This window comes from Lepisma saccharinum, chromosome 13, assembly GCF_977018435.1.
Source record: "Lepisma saccharinum chromosome 13, izLepSacc3.1, whole genome shotgun sequence".
Lineage (NCBI taxonomy): Eukaryota > Metazoa > Arthropoda > Insecta > Zygentoma > Lepismatidae > Lepisma > Lepisma saccharinum.
Genome location: NC_139241.1, coordinates 63,030,995 through 63,050,516, shown reverse-complemented (window position 1 = coordinate 63,050,516; position 19,522 = coordinate 63,030,995). Strand labels below are relative to the sequence as shown.

The window sequence follows — 19,522 nt, the reverse complement described above, 5'->3', positions numbered from 1 at the left end:
AAATCCTGGCCTGGGCATGGATGTTTGCGAGTGTCAATTCATCAATTTCATCATATCATCACTCATTCCCATCTTCACAAATTAGCCAAAAGTGGCACAAAAAGCGAAGTAAAATAAAGTAAATCAATCAATCAATCATAAGGGCATGAGAAACAACCCCCCCCCCCCGCAAATGAGGAAAAGGAGAAGTTAGTTTCTAGTGTTCGGCGATATATCGTCCACAAGATATATCGCAACATTGAAAAAATATCGTCCAGGCAATATCAACTAGACAATATGTTGTCACAATATTTTTACGATATATATCATGTTGGCGATATATCGTCACAATATTTGGTGATATATATCGTGTCGGTGTTATATCATGATATTTGACAATATATATCGTCGGTGATATATCGTCACGATATTTGACGATATCACAATATGGAAAAATATCATCGTATCGTCTGTGACAATATATATAGATATTAAATTTCCAATATCGTCCATTCCTAATAGTTCCCCATGCACTTTGCACCATGCCGTAACGCATATATATATATGGGAATGTGGGAGATGGTGTGATCAGCACCATGCTCCGGCCCCCTTTACCCCACATATTCTTCTATTTTTGCCAATTTGAAGGTGATGTGATCAGCACCATGCTTGGGCAGCCCCTTTGCTTTGGTCCAAATATGCATTTTAATGGCATTTAGTTATGCATTAAATTTAGCTGCTCTCAGAAAATATTGCCGCACCCCTCGTTTATTCACTCATTTTTCCTGGCCCCATCACTTTACAACAATGCAATATGCATAGAGAAAACATTCTCTGCCTCATGTAGAAGAATCATTTATCACAACTTCATCCCCCTCCCCCACACAATTGATTTGACACAAATATATTTCCTTCAGTGAGTAAAATATCACCCTCTCTGCCCATAGAAAAAAAAATGATCAATTTAGCTTGTACATTTTCAGCTTCATTATGATAACCAAATAATATATTGTCCGTGAAAAAACTTCAGATTAAAAATAATCGAACTATATCCAATCATATTTCCTTAGGAATCTAAACGAATTTCCATTGAAGAAAAAGTGCCGTTGTTATCCGAAGTGGCAAATCCTTAATTTTTTCAATTTTCAACTTTGCAAACAAGGAGGAAATGTTTTTACAAACAATTTTCGTTCCTGTCAACTAAGAAGGATTCCGTAAATGTGTGGGCAAAGAAGTGAATGGTGATCGAGTCCCGTTGTCAATTTTCCACTCGTGTTTTTGAGGAGGGGAAGGGCGAACAAAGACACCTCACTCACGCACATTTTGTCCAAACTCTACGGAAGGCATCATTTAGAGAGCCATTGGTTTGGCAACAGTGCGCTTGTTGTCTGAACCTGCGGCAGAAGGATTGGCCCATTTCATCTTCACGGAGAATGTAAGAAGTACCATTTTCCCTTCCTGTCCCTCAAGGGAGGTATGACAAATGCAACTTGTGCACCTCCTCCTCCCCCTCCTGGGAACCATGCCTCTTCCCTCTCTCCTCTAGCACGAAAACCTAACTTCTGGAAGTTCAAGGTAGCGTGCCGAATGTGGAAGCAAGAAAAGGAAGGAGAAGTCACATGGTCAACAGAACAGGATTCTGGCAAATTTTAAAACATCGTCACGGCTCGGAGAACGTATAATGCGGGAAACGGGAGTTAGAGCGAACGTAACATTGAGGTGAACGTCCTATTATTTAACATGGCCTTTTGCTGGGGCCTGACTGGATGAACGTATTAAGCGGGAAAACGTATAATATGGGAACGTAAAATCGGGGTTTCACTGTAATCGTAAGTTTCTCAGGCCCAGGTAATGACATCACTTTCTGGTCTTGTTTAGCTGTCTTTTGTAATGTCTATGGCCAGATCATACCAGTTATAGGTTGTGGCATTGTTCTTAGTCTGTGCAGACACGCCATTTTGATGACAGTCCATGTTTTGTGCGTGCCACGATACCAACCACATAACTATTTTCTGCACACACATTTTATTTCTGTGTACACTGAATTTGTATTGTATACTGTTTTCTGTTTTGATTCTTTGGTAATTATTTGATTTGATTTCATTCACTTATTACTGTCACTATTTCTGGCTGAATGAACTTTGAAACCTGATATTCCTTACAAATGAACAACAGCAGTTCCCAGCATTGCTTGCTGAACTAAGTAATCAGAAAAGAGAAGAACTGGAAAGAGTGTTTGGTTCTTAGGGCCCAGAAGATAATGTTTTGCTGAGAAGTCATTGAAAAGTGATAATGAAAGCAACACGAATTGATCTCCTTATGAAGATGACCATATTTTTACTTGTTTTTCACTCAATACGTTTGGCTGGATTGAAACTACGAAACAGAATGTACATCTCTCACGTCAACAAGTAATAAATTATTGAATTTATTATTAAGTTATGCAAATTAGTTAATATGAAAAGTAAATTCCAAATAAAATTATAAAAGTTGTTGTTTTTCTTGATAATTTTTCTCATAATAGGTAATGGGTAATATTGCAATACAAGAATATAATTTTGTTATTATATAATAAATAAGAAAATTTTAACTTATAAGTGATATATATTAGTCAATACATATTTACACACTATTTTAGATAAAATTAATGTCAAAAGATGTTCGAAAAAATGACAAAGAATAAAGAAATCCACAAATTTTTGTATACCAACCTCATTACTCTGGAACACGTATACCAACAAAGGGTTAATTCTGTTTTCTTTTACTAAGTAGGACTAAGGCACCTCACACTTGAAAAGCATGCTGTGTGTTATATGTACAAACAATCAAGTCAGTGGTGGAACCATACATTCACAATTAACTCGCAAACTGTTTTTTGCGACCCAGTGTTTAATGAGATTTTTTTGCTACTACTATCATGTACTTTTCACAGTTTCAGTTTGCACTATCACTAATGATACACCCTATATATTTGTGTAAGAAGAAAATTACACTTTTCCTTTAATCTTCTGATAACTGTATTAAGACTGAAATGGTTCAGTTGTGATAAATAATATTCTAATATGAGGGGCAGTCAAATGAAAACCGAACACCCACTACAAAGTGACAATGGAGTTTGTTTTATTCAAAAGTAATTGCCACAAGTGTTAAGACATTTATCCCACTGGGAGACGAGACGATCAATTCCAGTCTTGTAGAAAGAGGTAGGTCGCTGACGGATCCACAACCCCACCCACTGAAACTGACGTCCACGAATGTCTTTCTTCAGGTCACCAAAAATGTGGAAGTCACAAGGGGAAAGATCGGGGCTGTATGGAGGATGTTCAAGCGTTTCCCAGCCAAATGTCTGAAGCTTACCCCTCACCAGATTGGCAGTATGGGGACGGGCATTATCATGCAAAAGGATGATTCTGTCCGACAGCATTCCAGGGCATTTTGACCTTATGGTACGTCACAGTTTCTGCAACGTGTCTGCATAGCGCTGTGCATTGATTGTGGCTCCACGCTCTAGGAAGTCGACAAGCAGAGGGCCCTTGGAGTCGAAGAAGAAGCTCATCATGACCTTACCGGAACTCGTATGGACAGCTTTGGATTTCTTTGGCGGGGAAAATCGACGTGTTTCCATTGTTCGCTTTGCCATTTGCTCTCGGGCTCAAAATGGTGGCACCATGTTTCGTCTCCTGTGACGATACGTGACAGAAACGCATACTCTTCCTCGTGGTACCGCTGCAAATGACTCAGACATGTAGTCATTCTGTCAATCTTTTGTCCCTCCGTCAGTTGATGCGGAACCCACTGCACGCAAATTTTTCGGAACTGCAGGTGATCTTTGATAATGGCATGCACAGAGCCATGACTAATGCCAACCTGAACACGAATTTCTTCCTCTGTGATTCGTTGGTCTTCCCAGATCAGACCATCGATCCTCGCAATCACATCAGGCGTAATGGCTCGATGGTCCTGTCCCAGGCGCGGTTGTCTTGCAGTGATGTGCGTCCTTCGCGGAATCTCTTCTGCCACTTGTGCACACTTGTCAGGGACATGCAGTGTTCGCCATACACTGCAGACATGCGACGATGAATTTCGCGTGTTCCAGCACCCTCAGTCACCAAGAAACAAACCTCTCTGCTCTTCTTTGCTTGCCTCCATTTCCAATGCTGGACGAACACACTTTTCACTACGATCACCTCCTGAGCAATGATGAAGCAACTGTGTGGACCTGTGCATTTTCACTATGCATTTCTCCTACCCTACAGATGGCAGTATCGATACGTAACAACAGTGTTGCCAACTTTTGCGAGGAATGTGTTTTATGGTGGGTGTTCGGTTTTCATTTGACTGCCCCTCATATTAAATTATTTATAGTTAATTGGTAGAAATGGTAATGGCTCAGTCTTATTAACTAATATGCTGAGGGATGAGGTGGCACTGAATACACTTTCACAATACTGTATCTGCTAGAAAGAAATGGATTATTGTCAATAATCCTCATCAGAAGAACTGTATGTTATCCCAAGGGGATTTGTCCTTTCTACTTCCTTTGTAGCACCAACATGAACAGCCTCTGCACCCGTGTCCAACTCCTGAGTCCTGAACTCCAGGGGCTTGTCCATGAGATCTTCATGCATGTGACACACAGAATCACCTTCCTGATATTCCTCTTCCTGAACCACCTCATTTCCCTCCACCTCCAGGATTGGTAGATGCAACCTCTTGATTGGTGGGAGGCTTGTAGCTTCAGACGGTGGAGAAATTTTTGTCAGGACTGTGGCTTCCTCTTCTGGTGGACCTGGCGATGACAAGAGGCAACCAATGAAACAAGACAAGTGTGAATATCTGTGATCATCTATTAAGACATGTACTCTCTGAGAAGCTTGGATTGCACCAAGAAGATTGGAGTAACTAAAATTAAAACACTCAAATTGAGTACTTATTTTTCTGCAAAATTATTTACATAGGGTTCCTATAAATTTCAGAAGCCAATTTCAACATCCCCATGGAATGTTCCCAAGAACAGAGGTTAGCTGGAACCATAAATGAATAATTTTTCTTGTATGTATGCATTGCTTGCATTCTAGAATTTTCTCTTGTAGTCTATGATTATTACAAACATAAAATCACAGTTTTTCGTTGTGATGTTTCAGGAAAACACACACAACCTTCATCAGACATTTATTTTTAGTTTCATTAAAGATACAGTTATAACAATGGTTAATTATTTTTTTAACAAAAAAACAATCAGTCATATAATGGATGTTGTCAATGTTACATTGTTGTAATATAGCAACTTAACTGTGAAACAAGCAGTCTGTTTTATATTTATTTCAGATAAAAAAAATTGATCACATTTTAAATTTTTTATTTATTTTTATATCTTATTATTTTTTTAAAATTATGAATCCAAAATATCATTAGGCAATTGAAAATCTTCATTGTTTTCACAGTTTCTTGAGGTTTTCCATTACATTAAATTTTAAAGATGGTGGCTTACTCCACTTGTGAAAAACAAAACTCCATAGTGGGTCAATGTTACCATTTTGAATATTTAATTTATTCCATGTTCTTCTGCAATGAACGAAGCTTCCCAGACATTCAAATCTATGTTTCCCACCACTATTTTTAAAACCCTTCTCTTTTTAATCAAATGCTTCTCCTTGATGACGTGAGCTGACAAACCTGTTCTAAGGTTTAAATTTATAATATCCAAATTGTGTTCATGCCATCTTATTGATATATGAATAGTTTTGTAGAAAAATAAGTACGGTATTTGATTCCAGCTGTTTACTACCAAGTCTTTCCTTCCCTGAAACATTAACGAGAATGGTTAAATTGCAGAAAGTTAATGTGAAAACGTAGTTAATGTGAAAACGTAGTTAATGTGAAAACGTATTGGGACTGAACAAGTTAGCTGCAATAGTCAACTAAACAAAACACAAGAATTAGTCCATGAGCCAGGACCTCAAATTTAGGCGATTGGTACCACTCAGGTGGACGGGTTCTCGTATGATTTTTTTGCAAGGTGCCTGGAGCTGGCAAATGTGTGATAGCATGTCATAACTCTGCTTTTTATCTAATATTATTGAATTAGTAAAAATAGTCGAAAAATAATGGTTTTTATATTTTTTATAAATAGCATATAAATTCATCACAATATTTGAATAAATAAATTTAATTTCAACAGACTTATTAAATTCAATATTACTTTATAATAAGTATAATTTATTAAGTGTAATAATATTAATATAATCCATACAATAATAATAAAACTTTATTATATTGTTTATATACTGACATAGATTAAAGTCATACGTTTAACTTACAATTTTCAATAATAATAAAAAAATAAATATGCATGTATGTTACAATTTAACATAAACAAAATTTTATTATTTACATTCCTCATCAAAATTTTCTGAATAGGTGTCATCACTCATTGAGTTTCACATGTGAACAGTCTGCATTTGTCAGTGCACCTGATGTTATTTAGCCAGAAGATGCAGTTTGTAGTTTCTAATGGGATTGGTTGGTTGATTGATTTGGTGTTTCAAGTCCACTTTATGCACTGTATGGCTAATTGGGACTAGACATACAGTTTAAAGTGGGGTTTGAACCACTATGTGCCTCCACCAGGTATCGAACCTGGGACACCTTGATTACAAGGCAACGAGGCTACCACTTCACCATCAGGGAGGCTAGTTTCTGATGGAGTTGCAAGCTAGTACATCTAACATAGTTTGAGATGCTGGCTGCCACTCCATCCAATCCACTACCAGCTGCTCTGCTCCATTGTGTTTTTTCAATGTCCACCTTCTCCCACTTGGACTAGATGTACACGGATCATTCAGAAGACATCTCTTGCTCATAGCGGCTTTATAATCGCACGTTAAGCATGTTTTTTGAGACAGTTCCTCCAATGTGCAAGTTCATAAATGTCTATCTCAACCTTCTTTGCGATGTCATTCACATAATGTACGGAAGATTTTGGAGCATACAGTAAGTTCGAGAACTACAATTTGCCAATTACTTTTTCATTGAGATCCCATTGATCTCCGAGGCTGCGAACATATTTCCTGTGTTTGTCTGTTGGCAGGAAGGATTTTCAATGCACTTACTTTTCCTTTTTCTGCAAATGCATATGGAGACTTATCATATCTCAACAAATATTTTTTAATAAGAATTGAAGCTATTTTCCTAATGCCAAGGACCATCATGGGTATTTTGGTACTACAGTATATTTCAGAAACAATTTAACAATGATTCTTTTATGGAATCTCAAACACATAATGCACATCTGCGTCATCTGAGCCTCTCATTAATAGCAGCAGTATTCACCAACAAATTACCATATCCTTTTCATGTTTACTGTTGAGATTGAGCACTTTGGGGCTCGCTTCAAATGTGATTTAGCATCATTTATGTCCACAGTTGGCGAAGTGTTCTATTCAAAAGATTTACAAAATGCTCCGGTTTCCTACATTCGTTAACAAGAAATGCAATTAGAGTTGTTTTATTCATTACACGACTTAGAAATTTTCTTCACTTTCTGACAATCTGGGGAGATGAGATGCTCTGTGACTGATGCTTGAGTTCTTCCCACGTGTTTGTTCTTTCGGTGTACTTTATAGACATCTCATTGTACGTATCAAAGAGACATCGATTCTTGGACTCCTATTTCCTTCCGCAAAGCAATGCACAAGGCAGACAGACCTCACCAAAGTTTGACTCCTCTTCTTTAACTCTCTGAATAAGAGCCATACCATCAATCGCCATGGCTAAATTTCCAGATATTCCCAAAGGGGCATACATTTTTCTGCAAGTATGTCTCTAATGACCATGATAATGGCTCTAAGAGAAAGCCCATTTGAAGATCGAAGATTCCGATTGTATGCTGTCACAATAATTCACCCAAATAGTGCCTTGTCTGATAATTGACCTGCCATTACTATCCACTCCCTTCTTCTTGGATCAAGAGAGGAACAGAAAGAACTAGACGAAAACCATGTTTATGCAACTGAAAGAACATTCAGAGAACAGATACAATAGAATATGGATTAGTACAGGTAACAGAAAGTCCCTACAGTCGCTTGAACCAATGCTTACATGACGTGAGTCGCTATAGAGCAATGTGTGTATCAATAAACAGCTCAGAAACGGACAGGGTCACAGCAGTAAGTCACCCCTAATATGGTGTGTGATATCGAACAGCCAACACCGCTGCACATCTGTGTGACATGGGCTCGATGAGGTGATCGATGAGAGCTTGGAGGATTCCTCGAAACTCTTCAATTTGGGCAATTTCAGCTCTGGAAGAGTTGAAGAGGACATCCTGCCTAGAATGCATCTGCCAAGTGCATCCCAGACATTCTCTATGGGATTTAAGTCCAGTAACGAGGCTGACCACTCCATGCTCTCTATTCCCTCGTCCTCGGGCACGTTGTGCACTAACAGAATGCTGTGAAGACAAGCATTATCGCCTATGAAAATGAAACGATCACCTATTGCATCTGCGCACAACATGGCAAGAGGTCTGATGTTCTCGTCCTCATATCTAAGGGCCATCAAACTACAAATTTCGATGACGTGGATGTCTGTACATCCCACAATTTTGATTCCAGCTCACACCATCAGTACACCACCTCCATTTTAGAATGTTTCTTGCACAAACGCAGGGTTATAACGTGTTCCACATTCCCCAAGATAAGGTACATCTATTGTAAGGTTGGAGGATGAACCGCAACTCATAGAAGTACAGCGCTCAATCTCATTTGCTGTGGCCCCAATTGCGATGTTCCTCAGCCAAGTTTCTACAGATTGAAAGCTGTACGGTAATGGAACAAACACCATGAGTCTATATACATAGAGGCCATCTTTAAGGCGGCGATTGCAGACAGTTTGAGACGACACCTGCGCCCTATTGCTGTGAGAATGGCATGTTGTAGTTTCATTGCATTCTTTTGTATGTTCCAATCGGTTATTTACAAGAGGTACCCGTTGTTTCGTGCTGTTGTTGCTCGCGGACGAAGTTGACCTTATATTCGTCGTGCATTTCCAGTTGTTTGGAACAGAATCTACAGGCGAGAAATGGCACTTGGAGACACTCCACAGACTACTGATAACTCTCTCTGTCTGTCCAGCTTCCATCCTTCCTGTGGCTCTCCATACCATTGATTTAGGGAAATCACAGTTTAGAGACATTGTAAAACTTGCCCACATTCCTCAATGAACTCTTACACTGTCCTTGGACTGCTACTGTCATTCTCACAGCTGCGCACTTCAGTTGTCAATTCAGATATATCAGCATTAATGATGGGCAAATAGCCAATTGAATCCAATAATGGTGTTAAATCCCATCCAACTTGTTAATGTATATTATTAAAATATTCACATATTTCAATTAGTGTAATTATTATAATCTTAATTATTATTATCAACATTATTTATTTAGATCAAAATTACTATAATTGACTTTTACTATTAGGAATAATAGTAAAAGTCAAAATATTAAACAATATCACAACATTCAATTTACATCAAGGTATCTGGGAAATGAAGTGATAACACACACAAGGCAAAGAGTTATGACATGCTATCACCTATTTTCCATCTCTAGGCATCCCAACCTTACCAAAAAATCATATTAGAACCCATCCCCCCGAATGTTACCGACAACTTGCCTGGCTCAAGGCCTAATTTGCTTAATTTACATACTTAATATTCTACTTCCCTTATGGAAAATTATCCTTGCTTGTGCAGTGAACAGGTTACATTGAGTCTTCCCAAGGAGTGAAAAATAACTTAAAGATGTAATTAAACCTTAAGGTTTGGCTGGACATTTGGCTGATGCCAGGGCAGCTTTTTTTATAATTTTCATCTTCTTGCGAAAAATCATTATATTCCAATATCTGAAAAATTACATCAGCTTAGAATTCCATCTAGAAAATTCATGTGAATCTTTGTGTGATTTGCTTTCACTGTTGTCTAGATATTATCAATAGTTTAATAGGCTTATGCAGCCATGAAACTATTGATGATATTCTTTTCCTGTAGTTTACGGTTATTACAAGCATAAGAAAACAGTTTTTCGTTGTGACGTTTTCTTATGCTTTTAATAATCGTAAACTACAAAATAATTCTACAATGCAAGCAATGCATACATACAAGAAAAACTATTATTGATAATATGCAGACAACATTAAAAGCAAACCCGAAGATTCACGTAAATGCCCTAGATGGAATTCTAAGCAGATGTAAGTTTTCAGATATTGATAAGAGATTTTGATAGTCTGGGTGAAAAATGGAAAAGATTAACTTCCGGCATGAATAAATAAAATGTTTTGACTGATTTTGAAAGCTTATGTTATGTACATTTCAGATCTGATAGATGCCACTCTGTCAACCTTGAGCAATTTAAGTAATTCAAGATGGCGTCCAATATGGCGGACTTTCCAGTTAACGACCTTTATCTCAGTAACCAATGGTCTTAAACAGAAAAACTTTTTTTTAGTCTTCATCCTCATTAGATAGACTACGAAAAAGTTCTATTTAGTTTTTCGCTAATGTCCGTAGTTTTAACATAATTTAAAAAATAATCCTTAAAATATGTAATTTTTCTAGCACTTTTTGAAGTTTTTGCCTTGTAACTTTTGAATAAATTAAATGACAGGAAATTGTTTCGAATGAAAGTGGTAGCCCAGTTCATAACCTTTACAACAATATAAGACTTAATGCATTTCCATGAAAAATACACTATAAAATATGACCCAAAATGGAGGATAGTGCCAAAAAAGTGCCTTTATCACAGACCGGCGGCTAAATCACAAATCATTGACTTTTTGATAAAAGCAAGAGACTTGGTAGGAATAATTGTTCTATCATTAAATATATTTTAAGTCGAGTAGCCAATCGATATCTGCGCTCAGACGGCCGCCATCTTGAAAATAATCCGCCATATTGGATATTTTTTGATTTGATATATCTCGGGAACGGTGTCCCCTATCAATGTCCAGTTTTCTTAGAAATGTTCCAAATAGTGTGAACTTTCATAATAAATCTATTTTTGAAAAATAAGAAATAGAAGTTTTGCAGAAAAACTACAAAACATTTTATGGGAATAACTGTGGGTTGAAAGTCTTAATAATTTTCGAACCAAACAATGGTATTTTCTATTTTGTAAGATTACGAAGTGTTTGGTAGAAGTCTTTCGATGAACCGAATCCCTATTTTTTTAGATTTACAAATTTACCTTAAATAACATTTTAAGAGAAATACAATTTACAAACATGTTAACATAATTTCTGAAAGAGGGAGTCATTGAAATTTATACAATATTAAATTGTATTATTTGTAAGAAAAAACAAATCTTTATTGTAATTCACTAGTGAAAATTGTCTACCGAATTATTTTGATATGAATCTCTCTTTGGATCCCTTTGATCAGGTCTTCATATCCTTCACATTAAGATAATGTACAGGGTGTTCACATGAGACATCCCGGATTTAAAATTACAATTGTGAGGAAACTCTTCGACATAGAGCCTTGCTATTTGTCTCATTATGTAAAGCAACACATATATATAATTTAGTTCACTTCCACATGGGCTCCTTTCGTAAAGTTCAAAATGTCTAGTCGATACTTGATCTCAACTCATGTGCACACTAGCATGTCAGGGGTGATGGAGTTTTCTACGGAAAGAACTATGTGGTACCAAAGTGGAATTGTGAATATTGCAATATCTGAAAATTGTTTCAATCATCTGCGATCGTCTGTTCCATTAAATATGTTGGGCACTTTGTGAGTGCCCCTTCATCAATTTTAATATCATCACTCATCCTGGAACAAGCCCATTCCTATCAAATAATTTAATATGTTTAATTTCATATGTATCGTTTTTGAACTGAAAGACTGTGTTAAACACAATTATGGGCTGAAACTGCCAATTGGGCATTATGTACATTTTCTTCTTTTATTTTTTCCTAATTCTTATTGATAAAAACAAATTAAATTCTCCTGCTTGTGTAATATGGTATTGATGTGTGACCATGGAGCTTAAAGGGTAAAATTTCGTGAAAATGTTTCTAATTCTAATTTAATTTAATATAATCCATGTAATATAATAATTAAATTAACAGTTCTGAAATGATTATCTTATTTAATTAGAAAATTATATATTACTGAGCTAAGTGTTGATTATAGGGCTGAATCCACTGAAGGGTTGGATATTAAATATTAATCCTAATATTCTGTGTTAAGAATGCAAAAGTTTGTGTTAGTGGCATAGACTTTGCTACCATATTTTATGTATTTTTATTTAACTTAGTTCAGTGGCTTTAATAAGCAATAACTGGATGAGATTTTAATATTAGTTACATCTCAAGCCTCATCTTCTAGATTAGACAAAAGTGGCAGAAAGTTAAAGTAGAATATACCAAATTAATCATGTACTGTAACAACATGGCCTGACATTGTTCAGGAAGATAGCTCATGGGTCACCCGATAATGTATTGGCTCATGATGTCCAAGTTCGAGTCCCGGTGGAGGCACACTGCACATCCAGTCTCAATTAGCCTATCCAAACATATAGTGGAGTTGCAAGAAGCAGAAAATCAACTCACCATTTTCCGCTGGTCTCTTTCTTTGGTAAGGCCTGGGAGCTCCGAGATCAGAGGGTGTGGTCGGATCTACCTTCCTCAACTTCCTCACAAAGCTCCTGTACTCCAACTCGAGCTTCACAAGCTTCGCTTTGTACTCCTCGACCTTGTTGTCAGTGTAGCAGGGAACTTGGATTTGCTGCAACAGCCACAACATGTATTAACACATTGCTGAGTGAGAGAACCATGGGAACGAAACTCCAAAAATGAAGGTTTTTTTTTTGTTTTTTAAGTAACTACTTGCTTTGAACAGCTCTTTTTAGAGTCAGATTAGCGTATCTAAAAAAACTCAGTAAATTGAAGATATGCGATACCAGTTTACCATTGATCTGACTCAAAGTGAGTAGATATTTCTTAAAAAACGAACACTGTATATTTTGGAGTTATCTGGTTCTTACATGAATGCCATTTAATTATGTTAGATTCTGAATGTGCTGGTATAAGTGTGTTCATGAATGGAAACGATGTGATATCCTGAAGCAGAAGACACTTGACAATTTCTTTAAAGTTCAAATATTGTTTAACTATTTTTTTGCTAACGTCATTGTTACTACTGTACTGAGAAATCTAAGCACAATACTCATAATAATGCTGTACATCCGATTTTTCACAGACTGTAGTCTTTTGTTATATTGTTTCTTCTTTCACCTCTTCCGATTTTCCCAAGGTCTCATCTTGCAAGAAATGTTTCAATACAACAATAAAGGACTTTTTAATAAAGAAGAAATGTATCATATTAAAATCCTGCATTAGTTAAAAGATAACTTTTGATTTCTCACTGGTTACAGCTAATATATGAGAGATCTAAACCAATACTGGTAGGGTGTTATTCTCCGTCTCCAAAATGGTGCTTGGAACAAGCACTAATAAAACTACACATTTACCTTCAAGCAAAAATCCATTTCAGCTCTTATGTGTGGCAACCATTTTTCAATTTGTGTTCCTGAGTGCAGCTCAATCAATCTTGGTCTTCTGGTGCATTCGGATTTATCTACAAGAATATGAAAAAGCAAACTCTTTAGACAAACTGTTTTGGAGTTAGGTTTAGTTCACTATCAGCAGCCAAAAGTAAGTACCTTTCTGGCGAAATGAAGGATCAGTTCAAAAATTCAGTTTTTCCAGTTATTTAAGAGAGATTTCTTATCATTATATTCCTGTAGTTTACGGTTATTACAAGCATAAGAAAACAGTTTCTCGTTGTGACGTTTCAGGAGAACACATGCTCCCTTCATCAGACATTTATTTTCATTTTGACTAAAAATCAAATCCGTTAAATAATGGATGTTGTCAATGTTTCACTGGTGTAGGTATTACGATTTCTAACCTTCCACTTCAAAAAATTTGGCACTATATTGTTTAACTTGCATCTTCTCAAGAATCTGATTGTCTGAAGTGTTGTTTGAATCTTGATTTGATATTTCTGGAATGTACGTACCTCTCTCCCCGTAATAGATGAATAATAGTTCTTCTTGTATGTACGCATTGCTTGCATTGTAGAATTATATTCCTGTAGTTTACGGTTATTACAAACATAAGAAAAGTTTTTCGTTGTGATGTTTCAGGAGAACACACACTCCCTTCATCAGACATTTTCATTTTGACTAAATATATATATATATATATATATAAAGCAATGCGTACATACAAGAAAAACTATTATTCATCTATTATGGGGAGAGAGGCACATACATTCCAGAAATATCAAATAAAGATTCAAACAACACTTCAGACAATCAGATTCTTGAGAAGATGCAAGTTAAACAATATAGTGCAAAATTTTTTGAAGTGGAAATTTAGAACTCGTAATACCTACACCAGTGAAACATTGACAACATCCGTTATATAACGGATCCTTTTTGTTTAAAAAATTGCTAACCAATGTTATAACTGTATCTTTAGTCAAAATGAAAATAAATGTCTGATGAAGGGAGCGTGTGTTCTCATGAAACGTCACAACGAAAAAATGTTTTCTTATGCTTGTAATAACCGTAAACTACAGGAATATAATTCTACAATGCAAACAATGCGTACATACAAAAAAACTATTTTTTATCAATTCACATAATTTCAAGAAGCTTATGAAAGGAATATTATGTATACATATGTACAACAGGCCAGTTGAAACCTTAGAGGTGTGTACCTGGATGGATCTATGGATAACAGTTCTGAATTTTTAATGATTTTTACAGGTTTTAAATGAGTATTGGGAAGTGCTCTAGAATATTTGAAATGACTGTGGAAGTAATTTTGAAATTAGCACAGATAAAAGCTTCACTCAATATCATTTACTGGGCAACTTACAATTTGAAGAGTAGCATATGCATGCAGCCATTCATGGTTTAAGGTCGTCTCAGACACGGATTTTCACATGAAGTTTGAAGAGAATTTCATGCATGAGGCCAGATATTGTATGATCAGGTGTTGATGCATACAGGGGTTCTAGTACTAAGATTTCTAAAACTGACCTACCTAGCCTAGCATTTAGTGATGTAATAACTTTTCGCACCTCACATCATGTGACATAGTAGCAGCAACAATTAGGGTATCCTCAAGGACAGTAAACAAATGGCTGCTAGCAAAGATATACGCACAAAGGTGTACACACATTCTCCAGAAAACAAACAGTAATAAGTAAGCTGATGAAGGTAGGTCTTAACACAAAAATTGCATGTGTACCATGATGAGTTCACAATTAGGGGTACTAGTTTACTATCCTTCGGACACATTTATTTATTTTTACAGAAGAAACTACTTACCGTAATAAGTTCCTGTAGCATTGTCGAACATCGGGAAGGTGTTTTGTGTGATGTGGGAATGTTTCATAGCTGAAATTCATGTTGTTTGTTGAAAATTAATTCTCCGACGGAGAATAGCTAGCCCCACGAACCATTGGCGCGTGGATAGGTTAGTTCTGTTAGGTTAGGAAACATAGTTAAAATTTGGTGTCTTGTTAGTATCAGGATCTAGAAATTGGAAATAATTACGAACCATTGACGCTAGCCCCACAAACCATTGGTGCTAGCCCCACGAACCATTGGTGCTAGCCCCACGAACCATTGGCGCTAGCCCCATGAATCATTGGCGCTAGCCCCACGAACCATTGGCGCTAGCCCCACGAACCATTGGCGCTAGCCCCACGAACCATTGGTGCTAGCCCCACGAACCATTGGCGCTAGCCCCATGAACCATTGACGCTAGCCCCACGAACCATTGGCACGTGGTTAGGTTAGTTTGGTTAGGTTAGGCAAACATAGTTAAAATTTGGTGTCGTGGTAGTATCAGGAATATATATATTTGGTTGTGAAACAAAAAAAAATCGCGAAAATCGACAGTTTCCATTCCGAAAACTAACGCCTTATTTTCACTTATTTTGCAATTTATAAATGTTCTACACCTTCAGAAATGTTTCGCGAAGCAGATACGTAAGTACAAATGTCAAAAATTGATGAAACGAAAAAATTAGAGGTGTCCGAAGGATAGTAAATTTTTACTGAAAGCAATGATTAGAAATGATCTGTGCCATTTTATGGTCACAAAGAGATGTAATGATAAGAGTAGTAAAGGGTTCTATCTTGCATTAGTTTCCACAAATAGAACACATTTGAAGCTGCTCTTGATATTATATGCAAATCAGTGCATATAGGGTATAAATTTACAATACTGGAAGTATCTCCAATTGCTTTCAAATTCGGCATGCTCACTAATTTTGGCCTCGTAATAACAAATCTGCAGTTAAAATTTGGCGGTCATGTCTAGAAATTGCAAAATAACCTTGTCAATTACCGCTATGATTCTCCATACACTAACATGGAAACGATATGAAGACGTCTTCCTTTCCGCACGACGGTCCTGCTACCAACGTCGCTCAAGTGTTGTGCAATAGGTGAGAGCGTTGGTTTGCATGTGAGAAAATATCATCTTGCGTAAAGGTGGAAAACATGTTTGCCCCACGAACCATTCACGGTAAGGTTAGGTTAGGTTAGGCAAGCATAGTTAAAATTCAGGGTCATCATAAACATAGTTTTGATCATTCATAAATCAAGGGTGACCACCAAATTTTAACTGCAGATTCGTGATTACGAGGCTAAAATTAGTGAGTATGCCGAATTTGAAAGCAATTTAAGATACTTTCAGTATTGTAAATTCGCTCCCATTATGGTTTACCAAACAATGAATTAAAGAATGAGATGGTAATGGTTCCGATTGTTTTATGATTTTTTTAAAATACTTCTAGCAGAAAGACTAATTATCACTAGAATTTTGGCAATGAATGTCGCACAAAATTTGAACCTTCCTTAAAGTAATGAGCACTATTTGTATTTTGAAAGAAAGTTATTTATGTTGAAAACAAAACTGAAAAGTTACCAAACCTGGTAACAGTATGGTATAGTGAAAACACGTTTCACTCGTTTATTTCCTAATTATTTACATTTGTACTAACCTGTTATACATAGCGGAACATTTTTGAACGTGGGATTTTGCTTTTTTCACTGAAAAAAGCATTAATTTTTCACATTACAAGTATTTATTGTTCGTTGCTTAATTCACTTTCGTTACACACAATATGGCAGGCAAATCTTGACTCACGTTGTCTATCGTCAGCTGATATGCAGTGTTTCCAAACTTATTAACCGAAAAATGCCGCACAAACTATTCACAGAAGGTTTTTAAGCGAAAATTGATCCACAAACCGTTCACGGAAGGTTAAGTTAGATTAGGCAAACATAGAAAATTAAATTGGAAAAAAAACAAAAAAAACGCTCACACATCATCTTGTTTCCAAACTTATTAACCGAAAAATGCAGCACAGAAGGTTTTTAAGCGAAAATTGATCCACAAACCATTCATGGGAGGTTAGGTTAGGTTAAATTGGAAAAAAAAAATGCTCACACGTCATCTTGCAAAACTAGCACGTGGTTGCTACACTAACAGGGGGTTACATAATTGAATGCACGGAACAATTGATTCAAGTAGTCAACGGTAATGGTGGCAAGAGCTATTGTGCATCGGAGATACATTAATGTCGAAAAATACATGATTTACCGGCTGAATAAGTTGAATGAAGGAACAAAACACTTCCACGAGCTTTCAAAAGTCTACAGAAACTCAGTTCCGTAAGTAGTTTCTCCCGTAAATTTGAAGAAATGTGTTTTCACTATACCATACTGTTACCCTAAACCTGACCCACCTAACCAAACTACGAAAGCATGTATTGAATAAAATCTTCAAACATTTTGGCACAGGTAATCACTAAACCTATGCAGTTGTGTTAACAGACGTAAACCGAAATTGAACCATGTAAAATTACATACGTAACATGATGAAATCATAATAAAATAATAAAAGAAACTTGGGCTGAGTTCTATATGTAGTATGCATTTTTTTAACATAGTGTGTTTCAAAAAGGTTAAAATGGTGTTAAATAATCACAGACGACCTGGGGAAGATAATTATTATGGAACTGTGGGAAGGAGTATTTCTGGCTGTTGAGACATTTCCTATAAATTATATTTAGGTCAATTACAATCAAAAGAATGGTCTAAACATCAGTAACTTTTGGATAGGTTAGGCCAGTTAACCATAGTTACAACAGCATTTTCCATTTGGTTTCGGGACACCAAGCCCCCCCCCTTGAGTAGCACCTAAACCTTATTTCTGATTACATACGCGTGGCTATTTTTTTTTTATAGGTTAACAGTTTCATAGATCGGAGCCACATTAAAATCGGATATTTTGTGTTTCGCATGATTCGTACTTACCAATTGTGTATTGTGGAACATAGTTCAAGGTGCCATTATGCTTTTTACACAAAAAAAAAAAAACAATTCTGTACATAGACTAATTTCTTTGACTCCTTTTTTCGCTTCCATGACACAGAATATGGCAGGCAAATCTTGACTACCGTAGTGGGCATGCAGTGTAGTACCCCACGAACCATTTCCGATAAGGTTAGGTTAGGTTTGGTTACGTTAGGCAATCATAGTAAAAAAAAATGGGGGTTGACAAGGGCTTACGTCATCAAACGTACGCAGCATCCGGTTGTCGTAGGGCAAGCAAATGAAAGCAATGGCAATTGTGCGTCGGTGAGATATTTCTCTTGAAAACTACATGATTTCCCGGTTAAATATATTCCACGATGAAAGAAACGACGAACGTTGTAAACCTTGGAGAAACTCATTTCCAAAATAGTTTTACTTGTATGTACGCATTGCTTGCATTGTAGAAATAAATGTCTGATGAAAGGAGCGTGTGTTCTCCTGAAACGTCACAAAGAAAAACTGTTTTCTTATGCTTGTAATAACCATAAAATACAGGAAAACAATTCATTTCCATAAGTAGTTCCTTGTGTAAAATTTAAGAAATGTCTCTCCGATGTACGAAACTGTTACCTTTTTTTATATAAGTCCACTTTATGGAGGGGAAAGATGATTGGGATGGGACTAGTTTAAATTTGGACACGAACCACTCGTGCCTCAACCGCGTATCGAACCTGGGACCCCTTTGATTACAAGGCGACGACGTTACCACTTCGCCATCGGAGAGGCACCTTGATATTTTCGTATCCCGTCATGGCCCAGTCATTTCGGACGGGAGTACTTCAGATCTAATTATCAGAGTTACAGGGAGAGGGGTTGGGGTACGTGGTGAAAAATAGAGATGCTGAACATTGGAATATTGTAATATGTAGAGTGGTAAGCTACACTACACTCACAAGAATGTACCTTGATCTTTTGCCAACCATAATCGATTTAAACGACCGAAGTTTTTCTCGTAGTTCCTGGCCATGATTTAAAACGAATTGTTTTTTAAGATATTTCTGTACTTGAATTGACATCCTCCTCTGCGCTTCTTCTGTTTGATTATTGTGAAAACAAAACAAAACACACACGGGTGAT

The 19,522-nt window shown here is 36.7% G+C and overlaps 1 protein-coding gene across 1 annotated transcript; it reads right to left on the bottom strand.

Moving 5' to 3' along the window:
* Positions 1-2,545: 2,545 nt before the first annotated feature.
* LOC145996995 (uncharacterized) lies at positions 2,546-19,488 on the bottom strand. The gene is made up of 4 exons (XM_083133605.1): positions 19,349-19,488; positions 13,511-13,617; positions 12,591-12,765; positions 2,546-4,768 (listed from the first exon to the last, which is right to left on the bottom strand). The coding sequence occupies exons 1-4, from the start codon at positions 19,410-19,412 to the stop codon at positions 4,458-4,460; spliced, it is 657 nt and encodes a 218-aa protein (XP_082989731.1). The 5' UTR covers positions 19,413-19,488; the 3' UTR covers positions 2,546-4,457.
* Positions 19,489-19,522: the final 34 nt, after the last annotated feature.